Genomic DNA, 26,195 nt, shown 5'->3' on the forward strand with positions numbered 1-26,195 from the left:
ACCTGCACAAAAATTTGAGACAAAATTGTCATGAAAATAATGTCACAATGCAAATAAATAAATACAAAACCGTCTCAATAGCCCTGGAAACAGGTTGCCTTTTGTGCATGTAAATGCATTAAGAAATCTTATTTTCCCTTCTGTTTTTTGAAATGCAAAGCGACCCAGACATTAAAATTCACCCATGAGTGGCTGCTAGCAGCTCCGTGTCGTTTCATTAGAGAACGACTGTGGTTTGTGGGAGAGAGACATTCAGAGACTTCAGAAGCTCCTGTAACCCTCCTACTCTTTATGCCACTGCTCTTATATAAGCACGAGCAGAAGATGTGGATGAGATCCACATCCAGAAGAACAGGAAGATCAGAGAACGGCAGACGGGCAGAGAGATAAAGAGAAAGAGGAAGATAAAGTCAGCAAGAAGAGAGAGCTGCTTCAGGGGCTGCAAATCAGGTTCCATGGGAAACTAAATTGACCCAAATCTAGTGGCAGTCACACATCAAACACTTCTCTCTGTCTGTAATATTTATTTATATCAATGATCTTATGCAACCACACAAAAGAGATCTGCATTGCATGCAAGCGTGGAAAGTCAAGTAAAGAGTAGTGTTGCTTTCGTCAACGAAAATTATGACGAAATATCGCCATCAATGAACCTTTATCACGTGACGAAAACGAGACGAGACATAAATGTTGGTCATGTGAGGATGACTATAATTAAATGTATAATGCAATATCGTTGACGAATAAAAACAAGACTAAATGTGGCTAGCAAAATAAAATCTATGTTAAAATGTCTCTTTATTTTCGTTGACGAAAACGAGACGAGACGAAATGTTCTAACGTTAGATTAATGTGCGCATGCCCATTAGCCAGAGCTGTATCCCTTCTAGCCTAAACCTAGAAGACGACTACAAACAAAGGTAAGTCTGACACAGATGAAGGGACCGATGGCCAGCCAGCCGGAGTTCATCTTTGGGAGAAAAAGAAGAAACGACACACATTTTATTTGCACTTTTTAGTAGAGATGGGAAAATGAAGCTTTTCGAAGCACCAAGGCTTTCCCCTCAACTGTATCATAAAAACGTACATTACTCGAAGCTTTTCAACACGTTGCACACTGATGACATCTAGTGGTCAAAGGTGGAAAAAGTTGCTTTTGCATCTCAGATGTCCAAGCGATTTTTGGACAGTTTGATTAAATAAATCAACTTGTGCTACGAAAGCCATAAGAAAAAAAAATAAAATTACTTACACAAGGTATAAATGAATTAATCTGTAAATAAACTTAGAAAAAAGAAAAAAGAGACTAAAATACAATTTTCATTGACTAAAACTAGATGAAAATAGTCATGGATAATTCTGACTGAAATGAGACTAAAATGCTCAGACCTTTAGTCGACTAAAACTTGACTGGACTAAAAAGAGTATGAATGTGACTAAAACTAATAAAAACTAAAATGACAGCTTCACACAAAGACTAGACTAAAACTAAAATCGGCCGGCAAAAACAACACTAGTAAAGAGTAACGTGGCGTGTTTGGATGCAAACGCAATATGAAACAGTGTGAATATGAAAGACTGTGCAGTTGTATGAGTACAGATGCCACTAACAAGAGCCCCAAATGTCAGCTTGTTGCCAGAGCAACACTTTGAGGAAGCAAAAGATGGAAATGCGTGAGTTTTCTTACAGCTCTCCAGTTGTAAGGTGCACGTCTGTTTGTCCATCGGATATTTGGTCAGATCCATGTTACAGGCCACAGTCGTGGTGATCCTACAGAGAAAAAAAAAAACAAAAAAACAAAAAAACTGTTTAGATAATGTCTCAAAAACACTGACATGTTCCCATCATTTCTGACATTTAATCAGTATTTTAGTCTTCTTTTCCAGTAGACATATCTATTAATAATAAAAATGTTTAAATTAATAAATATATTATATATTAATAGCAATAATAACAACAATAAAAACTAGATAAAAAAGTTTGTCAAGACAAACCTTGAAGCTGGCTTGAAAAAGCTAAATCAGGAAGTTAGAAGTTTGAAGGTTTTCAGTTTCACTGCAAAAAATGCTTTTCTTACTTAGATTTTTTGTCTTGTTTCCAGCCAAAATATCTAAAAATTCTTGAATCAGGAAGGATTTTCTAGACAAGTAAAAATTAGTTTTTGCTTGAAACAAGCAAAATAATCTGCCAATGGGGTAAGAAAAATAATCTAGTTGTCTGCTTGAAATAAGATTTTTTTTCTCACCCCATTGGCATATTATTTCTTCTATTATTAAGCAAAAACTCGCCTAATTTTGACTTGTTTTTACTGAAAACAAGACACAAATTTTTACTCGTCTAGAAAACCATTCCTGATTCAAGAATTTTTAGATATTTTGTCTGGAAGCAAGACAAAAAATCTAAGTAAGAAAAGCATTTTTTGCAGTGTTGAAGTCGTTTTTAAAGATATAGATTGCATGCTGTTAGCGTGTAACTAGCATGTTGTTATAATGATTAGCAACTTACTAGCATGCTTTTAGCATAATTAACAAGTTACTAGCATTTTATTAGCATGTTGTTAGCAGGGTTCGAAATTAACTTTTTTGATCACCAACTTTCTGAAGTTACCAGCCAATCAGAATTTCCATTAGACAAATTTTTACGTGGTGAAAATAAGAGATTATGAATGCCACTGAATGAAAATTTGATCATTTTATTAACCTCCTAAGGCCCGAGCTTTGTTTTGGCTTGCATTTTAGATTTCGTCTAGCTATTTGGGGTTAGGAGGAACCAATTAAGATAATAACCAGAAAAAAATGATGTCCACATATGTGGACACTCGGCCTGTATCCACAGAAAAAAGTCAAGACACCATTGTGTAACAAAGTGCTAATCTCTATTTACAGCCTGAGAAATGTGCCTGAATATTTCTTATTGTTACTGTTGCATATATAACTCAACTTCTTCAAATTCTTCCCAAACTACATTTTCACTGTTAATTTTTTTGCTAACATTTTTACATTTTCAACAAATACAAATCAGTGCAAATTTATTTAGCACACATGCAATATCAATTTATACTGTTGTAAACTACTGTAAATTGATGTTTTCTAACAAATTCTTCCCAAAATAGGCTTTTACAGTTACTTTTTTTGTTACATTTTATCAAACAAAAATCAATGTAAAGTTATTTATCATGCATGCAAAGAGAGATTATACTGTTGTAATCTATAGTAAATTGATGTTTTCTATTAAATTCTTCCCAAACTACGCATGTTAAACATGTTTCTAGCATGTTGTTAGCATGATTTTATGTTACTATCATGTTTTAACATGGTTTGAGCATGATTAACATGTTATTAGCAAGTTTATAGCATTATTAGCATGTTACTAGCATGCTGCTAACATGATTCTAACACGAGTATGTTACTAGCATTTTGTTGGGATGATTTGGAAGTTGTTAGCATGATTTTAGCATGATTAGCATGTTAACATGATTTTGTTGCTAACATGATTCTAGCATGATTAACATGTTACTAGCATGTTGTTAGCATGTTGTTAGCATGATTTTATGTTACTATCATGTTTTAGCATGGTTTGAGCATGATTAGCATGTTGTTAGCAAGTTTTTTGCATGATTAGCATGTTACTAGCATGCTGCTAACATGATTCTAACATGAGTATGTTACTAGCATGTTGTTGGCATGATTTGGAAGTTGTTAGCATGATTTTAGCATGATTAGCATGTTAACATGATTTTGTTACTATCATGTTGTTAGCATGTTTCTAACATGATTAATGTGTTACTAGCATGTTGTTAGCATGTTTCTAGCATGATTAATGTGTTACTAGCATGTTGGCATGATTAGCAAGTTACCAGCATGTTGTTAATATGATTCTGGCATGTTACTAACATGTTGTTAACATGATTCTAGCATGATTAACATGTTACTAGCATGTTGTTAGCATTGCTAGTATGATTGCTAGTATGATTCTAACATGATTAATGTGTTACTATCACATTGCTAGTACGATTCTAGCATGATTAACATGTTTCTAGCATGATTAGCATGTTGCTAGGATGTTGTTAGCATGATTAGCATGTTACTAGCATGTTTCTAGCATGATTAGCACGTTGATTGAAGATGATTAGAGTGTTTAAATAGCATTTCAGTAAGTGCTTTCTCAAGCCAACTAAACTAGTTATGCATATGAAATACTTTCAATTATTTAGTGCTTTATTTGTTTATTTTTACTTTTATTATTAATTAATAATGCAATTAATTAATTTGCAATTAAACAATTTATTTTTAGCTATTACTATTATAAAAAAATAAAACATATTAATCACAACAACAATAATTGTATTAGTAGTAGTAGCAGCAGCCAAATCAGACTGTTCAAATAAAAGTAGAGCTCAAGCAGATTCCCAGCTGTATGTATCTGTGCTAGGGAGCAGACAGAGCCTCACCGGAGCGCGTAGAGGACCGTCCCGTTGGGGAAGATCCGGATGAGTCGGTTCTCCACTGTGATGTCGTGGAGGAAGGACTTCTTGGAGTCCACTATGAAGGTGTCTGGGACCCACAGCAGCTCCACCAGTCGCCCGTCCAGACTCAAGCTCTTATTGCCTTCAAACACCAGCCGCTCGTCTGTCCAGCGCTGCCGGAGGAAGATAGTGGCTGTGTAGTCCTGCAGATTCAACAACACAACTTGATCAGACAGCAATGAGGCACTTAAGAGCACCTCTAATGATTTAGCAAACAATACAAAAATACAATTTACATTTTATGAATAGAACATAGTTTATTAAAAAAAAAAAAGTTTAATACTTGAGGTTAAGAATATAAACAAGCACTCAACTTTAAGTGCAAGCAATAATACAAAAAATCATAATTTACATTTATTCATTTAGCAGACGCTTTTATCCAAAGCGACTTACAATTGGGAATACAACAAGTGATTCATCCTAAGTAGGCAGATCAACAAAGGAAGTGCTCAAAAATACAATATATCAGGCGTTGTTAGATGAGTGCAGGCTAGAAGGGGAAGATCAAGAAAGAGAGGAGAACAAGTTTTTTTTTTTTTTTTTTTATAGAGTCACATAGTGTTGAAAAAGATGGGTTTTCAGCAGTCGCTTGAAAGCTGTTAAGGAGTCTGCATTCCGGATAGGGGTGGGAAGATCATTCCACCAGGCAGGAACGTTGAATGAGAATGTTTTGGAAAGTGATTTAGTATCTCTCTGTGGTGGTACAATGAGGCGTCTTTCACTAGAGGATCTCAGACTTCTGGAGGGAGTGTAGATGTGTAGTAGTGAATGGAGGTAAGCAGGTGATGAGCCGGTGGCTGTCCTATAGGCCAGCATCAGTGTCTTGAATTTGATGCGTGCTGTAACCGGTAGCCAGTGCAGGGATATAAAGAGAGGTGTGACATGGGCCTTTTTGGGCTCATTGAAGACCAGCCATGCTGCTGCATTCTGAATCATTTGTAGAGGTCTGATTGTACATGCTGGAAGACCAGCTAAAAGAGCATTGCAGTAGTCCAGCCTGGAGATGACCAGGGCCTGGACGAGGAGTTGTGCAGCATGCTCTGTTAGGAAGGGCCTGATCTTTCTGATGTTGTGCAATGCAAACCTGCAAGATCGAGCAGTCTTAGCTATGTTGTCTTTAAAAGTCAATTGGTCGTCAAAGATTACACCCAGATTTCTGGCTGAAGTCGATGGGGTAATTGTTGATGAACCTAACTGGATGGAGAAGTCATGTTGTAAAGATGCTGCTGCAGGAAAGATAAGGAGCTCATCTTTGCTAGATTGAGCTGTAGATGGTGTTCCTTCATCCAAGCAGAGATATCCGCCAGGCAGCCTGAGATCCGTGCAGCTACCGATGGCTCATCTGGTTCGAATGAAAGATAGAGCTGTGTGTCATCAGCATAGCAATGGTAGGAGAAGCCATGTGCCTGTATGATGGGGCCCAGAGATGTAGTGTATATGGAGAAGAGGAGAGGTCCAAGAACTGATCCCTGAGGAACCCCAGTGACCAGTTGATGAGTTTTGGAAACCTCCCCTCCCCAGGCCACTCTGAAAGACCTACCAGAGAGGTAGGATTTTAACCAGAGAAGTGAAGTCCCTGTGATGCCCAGCGATGAGAGGGTAGACAGGAGGATCTGGTGATCTACCGTGTCAAAAGCTGCAGATAGGTCCAGCAAGATGAGTACTGATGATTTGGAATCAGCTTTTGCAGTCCGCAAGGCTTCAGTGACAGACAGTAGCGCAGTCTCAGTTGAATGGCCACTTCTGAATCCAATAGATTGTTCTGTGAGAGGAATAATGATAGCTGGTTGAAAACAGCTTGTTCTAGTGTTTTTGCTATGAACGGAAGGAGAGAGACAGGTCTGTAGTTGTCAATGAGTGAAGAGTTAAGTGTAGGTTTTTTGAGCAGTGGGGTTACCCGGGCCTGCTTAAATGAAGTAGGAAAAGTGCCTGTGAGAAGAGATGTGTTGATGATGTGTGTGAGCACTGGTAGGATTGTGGGAGAGATTGCTTGGAGAAGGTGTGAGGGGATAGGATCTAAAGGACAAGTCATCGGATGGCTGGAGTGGAAAAGTTTGTTTACTTCTGTCTCCGAGTAAGGACAGAAGGTGAAGAGGGGAGTTTCAGCCGTGGGTGTGGTCAATTTTAGTTCCTGTATGTGTGGAGCTGAGAAGTTATTACTGATAGATGTAGTTTTGTCTGTAAAAAATGTGGCGAAGTCATCAGCTGTTATAGAAGTGGTGGGAGGTGGTGGAGGGGGACAGAGCAGTGTATTAAATGTTTTGAAAAGGTTGCGTGCATATTGAGCATTGTTGATCTTGTTGTGGAAGTATGAAGATTTGGCAGTATGTACTTGGGTAGAGAAAGATGAGAGCATAGACTGATACATACTGAGGTCAGATGGATCCTTAGATTTGTGCCATTTTCTCTTGGCTGCCCTAAGTTTGGACCGATGCTCACGAAGAACATCGGATAACCGATGTTCAAAATAACGCTATTATTTTGAATAATAATCATTATTATTATTTTTTTGTTTTACATTATTATTATTATTATTAATCATGTAAACACTTTTTATAATTATTTTAAAAACAAAAAAGTACAATAATAAATTATTTAAAATAGTTATAAATATTTATTTATAATTATTTATTATTATTTTTAAACACCAATACTACTAATAATAAATGTTTTAATATTATATATATTTTAATTTATTATTATTATTAATTATATATTATATTTAATAATATATTTAAAATGTATTATTATTATTGCTGCTGTTTAAATTATCATTATTAATCATGTATAAAATATTTTAAAAATATTGTTATTATCAAAATATAAAAATATGTTTACTTTTAAAATATTTGTTTTTAATTATGTTATTAACAAAAACATTACTACTAATAATAGTAATACATATTTTAATATTATATATGTTGGATTATTATTTATCATTAATTTTTAAATATGTTTTTAATTTAATTTATTATTATTATTGTTGTTTTAAATTATTATCATTATTAATAATGTAAAAAAACTTTGAAATAATTTTAGTTGTTTATTTAAAAAACACTACAGCTATTATTATTAATAATAATAATAATAATAATAATAATAATAATGCTTTTTAAACATTATTTTTAATTATTTATTTTAAAAAATACTACTACTACTAGTATATTTTTATATTTTTATATTTATGATCTTTTTAAAATTATCTTTATATCATTATTAACAATAATGATGATGACAATGTTTATTATTATCATTATTATTATTATTATTAGTAGTAGTAGTAGTAGTAGTAGTAGTAGTAGTAGTAGTATTAGTATTAGGCTTACTTGAGATACTTGACTCAAAGAATTTGAACAAAGCCTTAACCTCAAGTATAATCAATAAATAAGTAAATAATACTCACTAACAAACACATGTGAATTCTCAAATTATCATTTATGATAACTATAAATTATTTTCTTCCAGGTGTGCAGAGTTTTTCTCACCATGTTGATCTCTGAAATGGTATCAATGCTGGCGATGTCTAAACTCATGCCCACCGTTACAGGACCATCTGAAGAACAGAAATGGAGAGAAGGTGAGTAAATGTCATGTACATCCACAGCTCTGCAAAACATTAGAATTCAGAGAAACCCTGTGAGCAAAACTCCGCTCATTAAAGCTGACATTGTGGGAAGCATGTGTTTTATTTCTTCAAGAATGTGTACAACAGTGAGTCAGAATGAGATGATTGGGGTGAACATGCGGTGAACAGAGACAAATTACCGAAAAATAGCAACAACTTCAGTAGAACAGCAGATTCTCATCATAGTTTTTCTGACACATACGGCTCTTTATACGGCTATTTTTACACTTGCATTGACGGATTGAGCTGCTGTCCGCACGCGTCTCTCTTCACATTATTGTGTCAACATGACTCTCGCCACAAACACAAGCAGCAGCTGTTTACCACTGAATATATGACTCAGGAGGAGATGCCAGATTCATTGTTATTGAAGAATTTGTCCCTTTGGATTCGCCAGCAAAACTTCACACGCTCATGTTTGTCTGTGAGAGATGTGAGCGGAAAGGCAATTTACTCTGAGACGAGCAGCTGTGAGAAATGCATTATGAGCATGCAAACATGCAAACGATTCGACGTCAACAGCTGATTGATTTCATACCAACTATTAAGAGTTAACTGCAGTTTTGTCTCATTATACAGCATTTACACTGAAAAAATGGTTTTCTTTTCTTTGATTTGTTGTCTTGTTTCCAGCCAAAATATCTAAAAAGTCTTAAATCTAGAAGGACTTCCTAGACGAGAAAAAAATATTGTTTTGCTTTCAGAAAAAACAAGTAAAAGTTTTTGCTTAGAACAAGGAATAACGGGGTAAGCAAAAAAACAAGATTATTTTTCTTACCCCATTGGCAGATTATTTTACTTGTTCTAAGCAAAAACTCACTTAATTTTGACTTGTTTTTGCTGAAAACAAGAAAATCCTTTTTGATTTAAGAATTTTTAGATATTTTGGCTGGAAACAAGTCAAAAAAATCTAAGAAAGAAAAGCATTTTTTGCAGTGTACTTTAACACGAATGCATTTGGCAGATGCTTTTTATCTGAAGTGAACTGAATTGCATTCAAGGTTTACAATTGATTAGTTCATGCATTCTTTAGAAATCAAACTTTAAAAGAAAAATGATTTTTTTAGAATGTTGACAGATTCAAGATAATAAAAATTTATGATGAAAGTAACATTCTTTTTATTGAGCACTTGCAAAACCATCCTGCTAAAGAATATTCTGTTTCAATTGCAGCACACATGAAGTGGTCAACGCAGTGCAAACATAAAACAATTCACTTATTAAATATCTTTGCAGAAAAGACATGCAGAATATGAAAGAAAATGATGTCTTAAACGTATCCTAAATGTTCAGAAACCATATAACAAAAGAAAAATGCTAGCCAAAATGCAGGCATTCAGTTTTTGAGGTTGACTCAAAGTCAAGGCAGTTCAATCTCCAAATGACTGACAGTATGTCAGCAGTAGCAATGATTATTAACAGTAAATGAATCAGCATACAAACATGCGTTTTTCCCATTCCACTGCTGCGTCTCGTGTTTTTTAATGCAAAAATAAATTCTGTGTCACTAGGAGAAGTTATATTTTGTATGTTACGCTCCTTCATAGAAAGTTTCACACATGTGGAAACAGTGGAGTAGAGAGTGAAGTAAAGTCTTAAATACTGGAGAAGCTACAGAAAAACAGTCCTCAACTCATCAATAATTTACAGCAGGAGCAACAGGACAGGCTCACAGTGTTTCTCTGACCTGCGTGTGCTGCTGCTTGATTTCTTAAAGCTGTCACGAACTGAGAAATCTAATTTTGCTTAATCTTTTTTGACATGTAAGAAGTCATCCTGGGAGAACTCAAAACTACCTCATTAGTCCAAAAACAGCTTTTGTTGAAACCAAGATCGGAAAACGACTCATTTCAGAATTATTTTATTTCTAGCTATGTGGATGAACTTTGGGATTAGTAAGATTTTTAATGATTTTTAAAGACGTTTCTTCTGCTCATCAAGGCTGCATTTATTTGATCAAAAATAAAGAAAAAAAAAAAAAAACGTAAATATTGTGATATGTGACCCTGGACCACAAAACCAGTCATAAGGTTAAATTTTACAAAACTGAGATGTATACATCATATGAAAGCTCAACAAATAAGCTTTCTATTGATGTACGGTTTGTTAGGATAGGACAATATTTGGCTGAGATACATCTATTTGAAAATCTGGAATCTGAGGGTGCAAAAAAAAAATCAAAATACTGAGAAAATCACCTTTAAAGTTGTCCAAATTAAGTTCTTAGCAATGCATATTACTAATCAAAAATTACATTTTTATATATTTATAGTAGGAATTTTACAAAAAATCTTCATGGAACATGATCTTTACTTAATTTCCTAATGATTTTTGGCATAAAAGAAAAAACAATAATTTTGACCCATACAATGTATTTTTGGCTATTGCTACAAATACACCCCAGCGACTTAAGACTGGTTTTGTGGTCCAGGGTCACAAATATTATTTCAATTTAAAATAATTGTTTTCTATGTGTTTTCATTTTTTAAAGCAGTATTTTATGCTCAACAAAGGCTGCATTTAGTTAATGTAAAATGTAGTAAAAACAGTAAAATATATTAAGATTTAAAATATCTGTTTTCTATGTGAATATCTGTTAAAATAGAATTTATTCCTGTGATCAAAGCTGCATTTTCAGCATCATTACTCCAAGCTTCAGTCACATGATCTTTCAGAAATATTTTTTGAAAGTCGTCTTTTATGCTCACCAAAGTTTGAATTTTTTATTCAAAAGTACAATAAAAATTGTTAAATATTATTTTAATTTAAAATAACTGTTTTCTATGTGAATATATTTTAAAATGTAATTTATTCCTGTGATACAAAGCTACATTTTCAGCATCATAACTGCAGTCTTCAGTGTCACATGATCCTTTAGAAATCATTCTAATAAACTGATTTATTATCAGTGTTGATCAATATTTTTTTTGGAATCTGTGATACTTCTTTTCAGGATTCTTTGATCAATAAAAGGTTAAAAGCAACAGCGTTTATTTAAAACACAAAGGTTTTCTAACAATATACACCACTATTCAAAAGTTTGGGCTCATTTTTATTCTTTCTTTTATTCAGCAAGGATGTGTTAAATTAATAAAACGTGATAGCATAGATTTACATTGTTAGAAAGATTTATATTTTAAATAAATGCTGTTCTTTTTAACTTGTTATTCATCAAATAATCCTGGAGAAATTAATCACATGCCCCAAAAAAATATTTGGCTGCACAAAATGTGACACTTAAGACTGGAGTAACAGCTGATGACAATTCAGCTTTGCATCGCAGGAATAAATTATATTTTACAGTATATTAATATAAAAACCATGATTTTATATTGCAATAACATTTTGCAATATTACAGATTTTTTCTCTATTTCTGATCAAATGAATGCAGCTTTGATGAACATAAGAAACTTCTTTAAAAACATTACAAGTCTTACTAATCCCAAACTTTGGAGCAGCAGTATATCTCTCAATTAGTGATTTCTAAGTGTCATTCTCTCACTTTCTGATTGATGATACTGTGGTTTAATCACATTTAGATTCTCATTTGAATGTGTAGCATAATAGAGCATCAATAAATCTGTTTTAAATGAACATGTGAGGGAGTAAAGCACCGTTCAGCCCACATAAACACACGTGTGCATTAAACATCCATTACGTCCTTACTGTCAAAGAAAGGCCGGAGGTATTTGTTGTATCCTTTCATCAGCTTGTGGATGGTCGGAGGAAGAATCTCTCCATCTTTCACCTCGGCGCTGAGCAGAGAGTTCTCCAGAAACCTGTGGGAGAAAAACGGGGGAATACGAATGAAGAGAAAGAAGGTTTCGCTTCCTCTGCACTCTCATTATTTCAGGGCAGATCACTGATCAACCGCTTGGTTTGGCTGTAAAATCAGCGGCCCACACTGATAAGAGCGTTCGGATCCCAGAACAACTTTACATTAAGATAGAGAGACAAACAGAGAGAGACAGGGCAAAAATAAGCTCATTTTCATAATTGGATTAGTTTGATCCGTCAGTGTGGAGGACTCCAGAATGTACCATCAGCACTCGCATTTCATCACGCTTCGCTTTTACACACCACAGCAAAAATACACCTGCATCTTCAGCAGAAACTATAAAGCTCATTTATGATGTTGTCAAAGACTTGTGCACGTCTGAGACATGTACTGTAAATACAGCGAAGCACTGAGACATGCTAAAAACTGACTACTGAGAAACTGACAGTAAAAAGTACAAATTATGGACAGAAAAACTGTACTTGTCATTAGTTTCATAATCAAAATGTAAACCTTTTTAAGACCAGGGCTGCACAATTTTAGGAAAAAATCTAATTGTGGTGTATTTTTTATTAAAAATCTTAAATTTGCCAACATTTTGAGATTATTATTATTATTATTATTATTATTATTATTATTATTATTATTATTATGCCATGTTAATAATAATAATAATAATAATAATAATAATAATAATAATAATAATAGATTACAATATATTTTATTAATATTTCTTATTTTGTTTATTATAATTATTTAAAAACAAAATACCAAATATTATTATTATTTTAATATTTCACAGTAAAAAAAATAAAACATGGTTTGGACAAAATTGTGTGATGATATAATAATATGGCTATAAAAAAGCAAAATAAGACATATTACTACTATTTAAATATTTCCTTGTAAAATAAAGACTATTTACACAATTTGGCTAAAGTGTATGATTTATATTAATATGTATTAATATTAATAATATTAATAATAATAATAATAATAATAATAATAATAATAATAAGAAGAAGAAGAAGAAGAAGAAGAAGAAGAAGAAGAAGAAGAAGAAGAAGAAGAAGAAGAAGAAGAAGAAGAAATATTACTGCTATTTAAATATTTCCCTGTAAAATAAAAAAGACCATTTACACAATTTGGCTGAAATTTATGATTTATATTAAAATGGCTATATTATTATTATTATTATTATTATTATTATTATTATTATTATTATTATGCCATATTAATATAACAATAAATAATAATAATAATAATAATATTATAATATATAATTTTATTAATATTTCTTATTTTGTTTATTATAATTATTTAAAAACAAAATACCAAATACTATTAGTATTTAATTTTTTTTCACTGTTAAATAAAACATGGTTTGACCAAAATTAAGTGTGATTTAATATTAATATGGTTATAAAATAATAATAATAATAATAATAATAATAATAATAATAATAATAATAATAATAATGATAATAATAAACCAAATGAGAAATATTACTGCTATTTAAATATTTCCTTGTGAAATGAAAAACTGTTTACACAATTTGGCTGACATTTATGATTTATATTAATATTAATATGGATATATTATTATTATTATTATTATTATTATTATTATTATTATTGTTATTATTTAAAACGAAATACCAAATAGTATTAGTATTTTATTATTTCACTGTTAAATAAATAAAACATGGTTATTACTATGTTTATATTTTACTTTTAAATAAATAAAACATTCTGTGATTACATATTAATATGCCTATAATAATATAATAATAATAATAATAATAATAATAATTATTATTATTATTATTATTATATATATATATATATAAAAAAAAAACATTTTTATTACTGTTAATATTTTACTGTAAAAATAAAGAAATACAACAGTTAGCCCAGAATTTTGCAAATACATATATGGCTATTTAGTAATAATAATAATAATAATAATAATAATAATAATAATAATAATAATAATAATAATCCAAATAAGAAATATTACTGCTATTTCCTTGTGACATAAAAAAAGACTATCTACACAATTTGGTTGAAATGTATGATTTATATTAAAATAGCTATTATTATTATTATTATTATTATTATTATTATTATTAAAAACAAAATACCAAATATTATTACAATTTTAATATTTTACTGTTAAATAAAACATGGTTCGACCAAAATTTAGTGTGATCACATATTAATATGGCTTTAAAATAATAATAGTATAAATAATAATTATGATAATAGTTATATATATTATTAAAGATATTAATATGGCTATAAATAATAATAAAAATCATAATAATAATAAAACAAAATAAGAAATATTATTACAATTTAAATATTTTACTGTAAAACAAATATGACCATCTTCATCATTTTATTTTACATGGCAACCTTTTAAAAAAATATTTATAGAGCTGTCTTAATTTCTTAATTTTTAAATGTTAAACCATCACAATTAGACCTTAATGCTTCCGTTTTGTAGTTACGCACTTCTCATCAAGTTTGGGAAGATAGTTGGTGCTCACGTGTAAATAAACACAGTGCTGCACTTCACTGTCAGACACGCAGTGCATTTATTTATTTCATGAACACAGCCTCTGTGATTTGATCAAAACACTCACACAGATAAAGTCATGGCTTAATGCGTTTAAGTTGCTCTTATCAAAATAATCAAAAGGAATCGTGCTGATGACCTGACGGATAAAAGAAAAAAAAAAGTAGAAGATGTAAATGTTTCAAAGCGTACGAGGAGAAAACAGGCCACTGGCTGACCTCAAACATTTAGATTTGTTCTGAGATCAACACACTACAGCGGCGTACTGTACTCGTTTGTGACTATATTTAATTCTTCTAAAGACAAATTTCAGGACAAACATCTGAGAAAGTTACATAAATGACAACTCCATCGAGCTATGAAAGAATAACATCTGAGAAACTGAGAATTTTCCCATTGTGCAGATAAATATTGGCTGAAAATAAAGTAGGACAGCGTACAAACAGCCAAGAGACACGATCCAAACCGCTCTCATTACCAAACCAACACAGGTTTGCTCTAGAATGTTCCTCCGCCTCGTTGTTCAGGTGTTTAACAGGTGTGACAGCTGACAAACAAACAGAGCTGATGCTATCCATCCATGGATCTGTGTGTGTGTGTGTGTGTGTGTGTGTGTAGCGTGTTTTATCACATGCAGGAGTGTTTGTGTCTGTGTTTCTCTGCCAGGCCTGTAGGTCGTGTGTGGGATCAGAGGAACCTCTCCAGCTCCGTTTCTGACAGCCATTCGCTTTTATTTCACACAGTCGAGACTAGAAAACCCAACATGACCTTCAGTTCCCTTTCGATACTTTCACTCGTACTGCGTCTGTAAAGACGCTATGGGAAAAGCTCCTTTTCTCCTGAGACTGAAGCATTTCAATAACGCAGTGTAACTGCACGGCCATTGGTTCGTGCAGTGTTAAAGAAACGAACCAATGGCTCGGCAGCGGAGATGCACAAACCTATGGCGATGATTCGCGCCCGATCGCGCCAAAAGGGGCGGAGCATCTGGCTATATAAGCGAGCATTTCGCCATAGGGAACTCAGATCCTTCTTCTTCAGCGACGACTTCTGATCTTCGCAGAGACTGACTACGCAGACTTCGCTCAAGCAAGCCTCTTCTCGCCGTTGACGAGCCTCGCAGCGGATCCTCACTGCTTGGCGGATTGACGCTCCGGAGCTGATTCCCTGCTGCTATCCGGCGAATATCTAAAAGAGCAAATTAGAGCAAATTTCTACGGCGTTGTTTCAAATGCCACGGTGTTTTTGTCGCTCGTGCAGAGCCCCTCTGCACGCCGCTGACACTCACGCTGAGTGCGTCTCGTGCCTGGGTCACGCCCACGCTGAGGCTGCGCTCAATGAGACGGAATGTTCCCACTGCGGGAATATGAGTCTCACTTCCCTCCGCTCGCGGCTAGCTTTCTTTTCAGAGAGCGACGCCGCTTCTCGCGCCCTCCCGCTTACTTCCTCGCAAGAGCCTGCTAGGAAGAAGCAGCGGGGCAGGAGATCGAAGAGCGCGGTGACAGGCGAGCTCACGCCGGCTCAGACCCCGCGTGCCTCGCCTTCACCACACGGAGAGGAATCGCCAGTTCTCTTCCTGCATCCTGACCAGCGTCCCTCTGCGGCTGCGAGCGATCTGGTCTCCTTCGGAGGAAGTGAATGCGAGGATGACAGCATGTCATTGGCCGCATCTGACGCAGAGGAGTTGTCGGGCTCTTCCCATGACCCCGCCCCCTTGCCGTCTGCGCAATCCAGCGCCGCCAGCGCCGGTATGGACGCCGAACTGTTCCGCGTCCTATCTAAAGCTGTTGAGGAGCTGGATCTTCAATGGTCTCCCCTCGAGGAGCCATCTAGGAGCCGGCTGGATGAATGGTTCCTGCCGGGGCGCCGCCAGGCCCCTCGTCAGCGAGCTTCACCATTCTTCCCCGAAGTCCACGACGAAATATCTAAGTCCTGGCGTGCTCCATACTCCGCCCGCCTTCATACTTCCTCTTCTGCTGCCCTCACCACGGTCGATGGCGCTGAGGAAAAGGGCTACGAGAAGCTGCCCCCGCTGGACGAGTCAGTTGCTGCGCACCTTTGCCCGCCCACCGCTATCGGTTGGAAGGCGAGGGCGTCACACCCGTCTAAGCCTTGCAGGACGACCTCTACCCTCGCTGGACGAGCGTATTCGTCTGCTGGACAGGCAGCTTCAGCGCTTCACTCTATGGCGGTACTCCAGGTGTACCAAGCAAAGCTCCTCCGCGGTCTGGACGAGTTGAACCTGGACGATTCCCCGCTCAGAGAGATACGTAGCGCTACGGATTTGGCGTTACGCGCCACGAAGATGACGGCTCAGGCAATCGGGCGATCGATGGCCAGTTTAGTGGTGCTGGAGCGCCACTTGTGGCTTAACTTGACGGAGATCAAGGACGCGGATAAGGTCGCCTTCCTTGACTCCCCCATCTCGCCGACCGGCCTGTTCGGCCCAGCTGTCGAGGGTTTCGCGGAGCGCTTCACTGCGGCGCAGAAATCGTCCCAAGCTATGCGACATTTCCTGCCCAAACGCTCGAGCTCTGCAACGGCTCCTAGTCGCCCCAAGCCGGCGCCGACTCAGCAGCCTGCGAAAGCCACGCCCCCAGCTGCGCAACCAGCGCCTCAGACGGAGCTCCGTCCTCGGTCACGCCCAGCCAAGCGCTTTCCCTTCCCTAAGCGTCAGGGACCTCGGCCAAGAGTGGTGCTGGACCAGGCGCCGCCAGCGTCTTCCTGATCTCAACAGCAGGAAGAGGGAGGGGCCAAGTCTCGCAGCAGCCGGACCAGCCCCCAAAGTGCCTCTTTTAAGCCCTTCTACACTCCGTTCTGTTCCGAGTGTAAGGGAACTCATGTTTGTAAAAAATGTAGCTGTAACTCACGGGCCCTTTATATCAGCGCCCTTACAGCAAACCGCTGTGATAGCGGGAAAAATAAAAAACAAACATTTTCAAGAAAAGAGCAAATTTCCTCTTCCAATGCTTTCAGACAGCATACAGCTGTGCGAACCATTGCAGCCCCTAGCGACACGATCCGCGGCATGGCAAGCCATCCCCGGAGTGTCAAAATGGGTTTTGGGTATAATAGAACGAGGCTATGTACTCCAGTTCGCTCGAAGACCTCCTCGCTTTCATGGTGTGATCACCACCTCAGTTCGCAGCAAAGACGCAGACGTCTTGCGATTGGAGGTAAAGAATCTGTTGGCCAAGGGCGCCGTGGAAACGGTCCCCCCAACACAGAGCGAGTCAGGTTTTTACAGCCGTTACTTCCTCGTTCCAAAGAAGGATGGCGGTCTACGCCCCATCCTCGACCTCAGACAGCTGAATCGCGCCCTCATGAGACGGCCGTTCAGAATGCTTACACTAAAACAGATCCTCTCGCAGATACGCAAAGGGGACTGGTTTTGTTCACTAGATCTGAAGGATGCATACTTCCACATTCAGATCGCCCCCCATCACAGGCAATTCTTGAGATTCGCCTTCGAGGGAGTGGCATATCAATATACAGTCCTTCCGTTCGGACTGTCGTTAGCCCCTCGCACGTTTACAAAGTGCATGGACGCAGCACTTTCCCCTCTGAGACAGATGGGAATCCGCGTCCTGAACTATCTGGACGACTGGCTCATCCTAGCCCAGTCAGAAAGCGAGCTAACACACCACAGAGCCTTAATCCTCAGCCACTTAGAGTGCCTAGGACTCAAGGTCAATTTTGCCAAGAGCGTGCTGTCCCCCAGCCAACGCATTGCGTTCCTGGGAGCAGTTTTCGACTCACGTCAAATGAAGGCAGCAGTTGCGCCGCAGAGAGCCCAAGCCATTCGCAGGCTCGCGGCTTCCTTCAAAATAGGAGCCCTTCGCCCTCTCAAGGTTTTTCAGAAGATGCTCGGCCTTATGGCCTCAGCATCTCCAGTACTTCAGTTGGGTCTGCTTCAAATGCGCCCCCTGCAGTTCTGGTTGAAACCAAAGGTTCCTCCTCAAGCGTGGCGTTTGGGACGCCAGCGCATCAAGGTAGATCGGGCCTGTATAGCAGCCCTGGCTCCTTGGAGGTGCGCTCAATGGATGGAACAGGGCGTTCCCCTGGACTTGGTGGTCAGAAGGAAAGCGGTCTCGACAGACGCCTCCAACTTAGGTTGGGGGGCGCTGTGCGACGGCCAGCCTGCTTTCGGCCTATGGTCGAAAGCGGAGAGTCGCCTTCACATCAACTGCTTGGAAATGCTAGCAGTGTGTTTAGGCCTTCACACCCTTCTACCTGCGCTGAAGGGTCACCATGTCTTAGTCCGTTCGGACAGCATGACAGTGGTGTCCTTCATAAATCACCAAGGGGGCCTCTCGTCGAGACGTCTATTTACGATGGTAGAACGTCTCCTGAAATGGGCTCCGCTGCACTTCCGCTCTCTAAGAGCGACGCATGTGCCAGGCAAACTGAACCAGGGAGCAGACATGTTGTCTCGGAGCAACGTCTCCTCAGACGAATGGGCGCTTCACCCTCACACGGTTCAGCAAATATGGGCTGTCTTTGGCAGGGCGCGAGTAGATCTTTTCGCCTCAAAAGACAATCATCACTGCCCAATTTATTTTTCGAAGGAACAGGACGCATTGACCCAAGAATGGCCCAATCTCCTGTTATACGCATTCCCTCCTATCGCTCTGCTGCCACAGGTCATCAGGCGAGTGCGGGAACAGAAACTCAAAGTCCTGTTAGTGGCTCCATTCTGGCAGAACCAGCATTGGTTTCCAGATCTTCCCAGGCTGCTCTCAAGAGCACCATGGGCCGTGCCACTGAGACGAGATCTCTTAACACAGGCGAACAGAACGATTTGGCACCCCCAACCGGAATTGTGGGCGCTACACGTTTGGGCTCTAGACGGGAGCCTTTAAGTCTCCCTGAGTCGGTTTTGAGTACTATTTCACAAGCTAGAGCACCCTCTACGAGGCGGCTCTACGATCTCAAGTGGTCTGTCTTTTCCGCCTGGTGTTCCACCCGCGGTACGGACCCAATTTTATGTGACATATCTGTGATATTGTCCTTCCTGCAAGAGCTGTTGGATAAGGGGAGATCCCCTTCCACGCTCAAGGTCTATGTTGCAGCTATAGCGGTATTCCATGACCTTGTAAACGGTCAATCTGTGGGAAGGAACGACTTGGTCGTTCGTTTCTTAAAGGGGTCAAGGCGGATTAATCCCCCTCGCCCCATCACGGTTCCGTCTTGGGACTTACCCACAGTGTTGAGGGCCCTGAAGGGCCCTCCCTTCGAACCGCTTCAGTCCATAGGCCTTCGTCCCCTGACGTTGAAGACTGCCCTGCTATTGGCATTAGCATCAGTCAAACGCATGGGTGATTTACAGGCGCTCTCTGTGAGCCCCGTTTGCTTGGAATTCGGGCCAAATGACTCTAAGGTCATCCTGAAGCCAAAGCATGGGTATGTTCCCAAAAGTCTCTCTACACCCTTTAGAGACCAGATTATTTCCCTTTTGGCTCTTCCTCCTACGGAGCAAGACCAGGGATTTAACCCTCTCTGCCCTGTCAGGGCTCTGAGATGTTATATAGAGCGTTCTGCCCCTTTTAGGCAGTCAGAACAGCTGTTTGTATGTTTTGGTGGCCGCACCAAGGGGTGTTCGGTCACAAAACAGAGATTATCCAAATGGATTGTGGAAGCCATCACGCTGGCTTACTCCTCTTTGGGCCTACAATGTCCCATGGGAGTAAGGGCCCATTCGACGAGGGGCATCGCCTCGTCTTGGGCGTGGTCTAGTGGGGTTTCCATTGCAGAGATTTGTGCGGCGGCAGGCTGGGCCTCACCGTCCACATTTGCTAGATTTTATAACTTGGACGTTCCAGTCTTACAGACTCGGGTCCTTTCCACATAGTGGTATGTGTTACCAGTATGTTATATATAGTGCGTCTTGGCCTCTGTGGAGCTCCATGTGTACTTATTCCTTGGAACGGATGTTTATCAGGCTATCTGATCGAACAAATTGGCCCTTATTAGCCCTTTAGTGCTAGGGTCATGTTAGTCGTTCCTCTACCTTAGCACGGCGGGATTGTACTGGTTCCCCATAGCGTCTTTACAGACGCAGTACGAGTGAAAGTATCGAAAGGGAACGTACTCGGTTACTTTCGTAACCTCGGTTCCCTGAGATACGGGAACGAGTACTGCGTTGCTGGCCGTGCTAGGTAGCTGCACGACTCAGTCGTCGCTTCAGTCGAAGTACCTGAGTTCCCTATGGCGAAATGCTCGCTTATATAGCCAGATGCTCCGCCCCTTTTGGCGCGATCGGGCGCGAATCATCGCCATAGGTTTGTGCATCTCCGCTGCCGAGCCATTGGTTCGTTTCTTTAACACTGCACGAACCAATGGCCGTGCAGTTACACTGCGTTATTGAAATGCTTCAGTCTCAGGAGAAAAGGAGCTTTTCCCATAGCGTCTTTACAGACGCAGTACTCGTTCCCGTATCTCAGGGAACCGAGGTTACGAAAGTAACCGAGTACGTTTCTTCATATCAAAGTGAATTTCACACAACATCCAGGCCAGGGCATATTTTATACCAAAATCAAAGTAGGGGAGCACAAGGCACAAACTAACGCGGGGTTAGTTGTAACACATATGTGACCCTGGACCACAAAACCAGTCTTAAGTCGCTGGGGTATATTTGTAGCAATAGCCAAAAATACATTGCATGGGTCAAAATTTTAGATTTTTCTTTTATGCCAAAAATCATTAAGAAATTAAGTAAAGTTCATGTTCCATGAAGGGTTTTTGTAAAATTCCTACTGTAAACATATCAAATCATAAAATCATATAAATGTAATTTTTGATTTGTAATATGCATTGTTAAGAACCTAATTTGGACAACTTTAAAGGTGATTTTCTCAGTCTTTTTGATTTTTTTGCATCCTCAGACTTCTGATTTCAAATAGATGTATCTCAGCCAAATATTGTCCTATCCTAACAAACCATACATCAATAGAAAGCGTATTTTTATTGAGCTTTCATATGATGTATAAATCTCAGTTTTGTCAAAATTAACCTTATGACTGGTTTTGTGATCCAGGGTCACATATGGTCACACATGTATGGTATTCACTAGTTGACATAGCAACACTATACAGAGAAAAAAGTGTGCCAAAATTCAAAAGCCTATGAAGATATCGCTGAATATTTATTTTACCATAATAAAAGTACATTTCTGGCTGGAAGTGTATTTCTCGCACACTCTTAAAAATAAAGGTGCTTCACGATTCCATAGAAGAACCTTTTCTGTCTAAATGGTTCCATAAAGAACCTTAACATCTGAAGAACCTTTCTGTTTCACAAAAGGTTCTTTGTGGCAAAAGAAGGTTCTTCAGATTATAAAAAGGTAAGAAAGAGATGGTTTTTTAAAGAATCTTTGACTGAACGGTTCTTTGTGGAACCAAAAATGGTTCTGGTGTTTTCTAGATTTCTCCTTCAGGTGTTTTTGGCATTTCCGAGAGAGAGCGCCCGCTGGCCTTTGGATGAAGATTTACTGCTGATCACAGATCACATAGAAATGGAAATCACAGGTCACTGTGCTTCACTAAAAGACACCCATGACAATCGCAGCTTCCGATTAATCACGATTGCAATTTCATTTCGATTTATCGTGCAGCTCTAGATTTTATATTATGCAATTCTGAGAATATTATGCAATTCTGAGTATTACTTTAATGGTTTTTAAAATTTAAATAGGCATAAATTCTGTAATAAATTCTACAACACTTTTTTTTCTCTTTCTTTTTTTGCATTGATTTGCAATGACAAAAATTGAGAGAAAATATACTTGTCAGCAAAAGAAATACGTGCAGAAAATACTAACAGTCCTAAAATAGTGATTTTCATCTAAATAATTAGATTTTTTGGTTAAAATATGAGCCAGACTTTGACAGGTTTTTGATATGCACACATTAAAATAAACACAGATGCTCAAATTCAAGTAACAAAAATATGAATAAAAATTTGTGTATTTTAACAAACATTTTTAACATTTTTGCATTGTTATTTCTTCATAATTAAGGAAAAGAAAAATGTGTTATATTCTTGTTACTCAAACAGGTCTTTTCTTATATGCTGTGATTGTACCATGACATAAAAATACTTTTTCTTTTTTTGTTTTTTGTGTGTGTTACAATAATTGGGGTGGACAATGCTTAATTTTAAGTAAAAGAAAGCCACAATGCAGAAGAATCCTAATGGTCCTAAAAATAGTCTATTTTCCTCAAGATAAAAACTTATTTGTCAGCATCTTTGATTTCATTTTTTTTATTTTAAAATATGAGCAGACATTTTGACAGTTTTTTTGAGATGCACACATTAAAATAAACACACGAGCCAAAACAGCAGCACTTCTAATAGACAGCTCTTGTTGTTTCTTAATGATTACATTTAGAAAAGAGGGGGACGCAAAGGAGAAGCAGAAGTAACTTCAAACATGAAAGAAACATTTCAGATTGAACCGAAGTCATGCAGGACTGAAATCCAGCTCATATCCGTGAAGATGATGAGATCCTGTGATTGACAGCCGCTCATCTGAGAGTTTGACTGTATAATCGCTGACACTCGGATCAATGCAATACCTTCACTTCTGCTGTTAATACCATCTGAACAATTCAGGTCAAACAGGGTGACTTCCACATGTAATTGGTTATGGATTCATCTGCAAATAGGATTCATTTCTCCAGAACCTGTTGGGATGATTCAGCAGACGGTTTTACTGTAAGCAGATGCATTCATTTGTATTTGCATAGAAATAAACCTGACAAAAACAGGGATGCAGTCAGCGCTGATAGCCTGGGCTCCGGGCGTCACGTGTTCGAATCCCGACTCAAGGACCTTTCCCGATCCCGCCCCCCATCTTTCTCCCACCTCGTTTCCTGTTACTTCTGATCTGTCCTATCTCAATAAAGGCAAAAAACGACAGAAATAAATCTTAAAAAAAAAAAAAAAACTGGGATGCATTGGACAAAATAGATCCCTTTTGCGACTACTTTTAGACGCACTAACTTTAAAACCCTGAATTGAGAGTTTATATCACGCAATTCTAAGAAAAAAGACAGAATTGCAAGTTTATTTCTGGCAATTCTAACTTTATAACTCAATTACAAGTTCATATCAGCCATTTCTGAGAAAAAAGATAGAATTGCAAGTTTATTTCTCACAATTCTGACGTTATAACTCTGAATTGCGAGTTTAAATCACGCAATTCTGAGAAAAAAGTCCGAATTGCAAGTTTATTTCTGGCAATTCTGACTTTATAACTCACAATTATGAGTTTATATCATGCAAAAAAGAAGGCAGAATTGCAAGGGTTTTTTTGGCAGTTATGACTATAACTCTAAATTGTGAGTTTATATCACGCAATTCTGAGAAAAAAATAATAAAATTGCAATTTTCTCACAATTCTCACGTTTATTTCTTGCAATTCTGACTATGACTCAATTACAAGTTTATATCATGCATTTCTGAGAAAAAATACAGAATTGCAAGTTTATTTCTCACAATTTTGACTGTATAACTTTAAATTGCAAGTTTATATCATGCAATTCTGAGAAAAAAGACAGAATTGGAAGTTTATTTCTGGCTAAAACTCTAAATTGCATTTATATATTGCAATTCTGAGAAAAAAAGATAGCATTTTAAGTTTATTTCTCACAATTCTGACTTTATAACTCTAAATTACGCATTTATATCACACAATTCTGAAAAAAACAAAAACAAACTGAATTGCGAGTTCATTTCTGGCCAGTCTGATTTTACAACTCAGTTGCAAGTTTATATCACACAATTACAAAAAAAAAAAAAAAAAAAGAACAGAATTGCCAGTTTATTTCCTCAAATCTGACTTTATAGCTTTCATTGAGAGTTTATACCACCAAATTCTGCCTTCATAACATTGCAATTGTGAGTTTACATCATGCAATTTAAAGAAAACAGGGATGCATTGGACAAAATAGATCCCTTTTGCGACTACTTTTAGACGCACTAACTTTAAAACCCTGAATTGAGAGTTTATATCACGCAATTCTAAGAAAAAAGACAGAATTGCAAGTTTATTTCTGGCAATTCTAACTTTATAACTCAATTACAAGTTCATATCAGCCATTTCTAAGAAAAAAGATAGAATTGCAAGTTTATTTCTCACAATTCTGACTCTAAAACACTAAATTGCAAGTTTATGTCACGCAATTCTGAGAAAAAAAGATAGAATTGCATGTTTATTTCTCACAATTCTGACGTTATAACTCTGAATTGCGAGTTTAAATCACGCAATTCTGAGAAAAAAGTCCGAATTGCAAGTTTATTTCTGGCAATTCTGACTTTATAACTCACAATTATGAGTTTATATCATGCAAAAAAGAAGGCAGAATTGCAAGGGGTTTTTTTGGCAGTTATGACTATAACTCTAAATTGTGAGTTTATATCACGCAATGCTGAGAAAAAAATAATAAAATTGCAATTTTCTCACAATTCTCACGTTTATTTCTTGCAATTCTGACTTTATGACTCAATTACAAGTTTATATCATGCATTTCTGAGAAAAAAGACAGAATTGCATGTTTATTTCTCACAATTTTGACTGTATAACTTTAAATTGCAAGTTTATATCATGCAATTCTGAGAAAAAAGACAGAATTGGAAGTTTATTTCTGGCTAAAACTCTAAATTGCATTTATATATTGCAATTCTGAGAAAAAAAGATAGCATTTTAAATTTATTTCTCACAATTCTGACTTTATAACTCTAAATTACGCATTTATATCACACAATTCTGAAAAAAACAAAAACAAACTGAATTGCGAGTTCATTTCTGGCCAGTCTGATTTTATAACTCAATTGCACGTTTATACAACACAATTCCAAAAACAAAAAACAAAAAAAAAAACAGAATTGCCAGTTTATTTCCTCAAATCTGACTTTATAGCTTTCATTGAGAGTTTATACCACCAAATTCTGCCTTTATAACATTGCAATTGTGAGTTTACATCATGCAATTTAAAGAAAACAGGGATGCATTGGACAAAATGGATCCCTTTTGCAACCACTTTTGGACACTTAAATGATTTCATTGATTCTCCACATCTGACCTGAAAGTACAGTATGACTCCAGCACAGCACTGCAAAAAATGCTTTTCTTACTTAGATTTTTTTGTCTTGTTTCCAGACAAAATATCTAAAAATTCTTGAATCAGGAATGGTTTTCTAGACAAGTAAAAATTTGTGTCTTGTTTTCAGTAAAAACAAGTCAAAATTAGGTGAGTTTTTGCTTAAAACAAGCAAAATAATTTGCCAATGGGGTGAGAAAAAAAAATCTTATTTCAAGCAGACAACTAGATTATTTTTCTTACCCCATTGGCAGATTATTTTGCTTGTTTCAAGCAAAAACTCACCTCATTTTGACTTGTTTTTACTGAAAACAAGACACAAATTTTTACTTGTCTAGAAAATCCTTCCTGATTCAAGAATTTTTAGATATTTTGGCTGGAAACAAGACAAAAAATCTAAGTAATAAAAGCATTTTTTGCAGTGAGAAATGTAAAACAGAGCATCATTCTCCTCACTTCATTAGTCTCTTTCATCACTTCTGGTCGTCATCTAACAGGCTGGTTTGATGTTGGAGGTGCTGAGGAGGTCATGAGCATCAGCGGTGACACACTGACAGCCCTTTAAAAACACCTGCGACACGT

The 26,195-nt window shown here is 37.2% G+C and overlaps 1 protein-coding gene across 1 annotated transcript in view; it reads right to left on the minus strand.

The window, feature by feature from the left end:
* Positions 1 to 289: 289 nt before the first annotated feature.
* LOC141325792 (gamma-aminobutyric acid receptor subunit pi-like) overlaps positions 290 to 26,195 on the minus strand; it is a 55,069-nt gene continuing 29,163 nt past the window's right edge. The window contains exons 2-6 of the mRNA XM_073834523.1: positions 11,819 to 11,931; positions 8,012 to 8,079; positions 4,452 to 4,669; positions 1,612 to 1,771; positions 290 to 439 (exon numbers count right to left, since the gene is read on the minus strand). Of these exons, the coding sequence (XP_073690624.1) occupies positions 290 to 439; positions 1,612 to 1,771; positions 4,452 to 4,669; positions 8,012 to 8,079; positions 11,819 to 11,931 (709 nt within the window). The remainder of the gene's footprint in view (positions 440 to 1,611; positions 1,772 to 4,451; positions 4,670 to 8,011; positions 8,080 to 11,818; positions 11,932 to 26,195) is intronic.

Source organism: Garra rufa, chromosome 2 (assembly GCF_049309525.1).
Source record: "Garra rufa chromosome 2, GarRuf1.0, whole genome shotgun sequence".
Taxonomy (NCBI): Eukaryota; Metazoa; Chordata; class Actinopteri; order Cypriniformes; family Cyprinidae; genus Garra; species Garra rufa.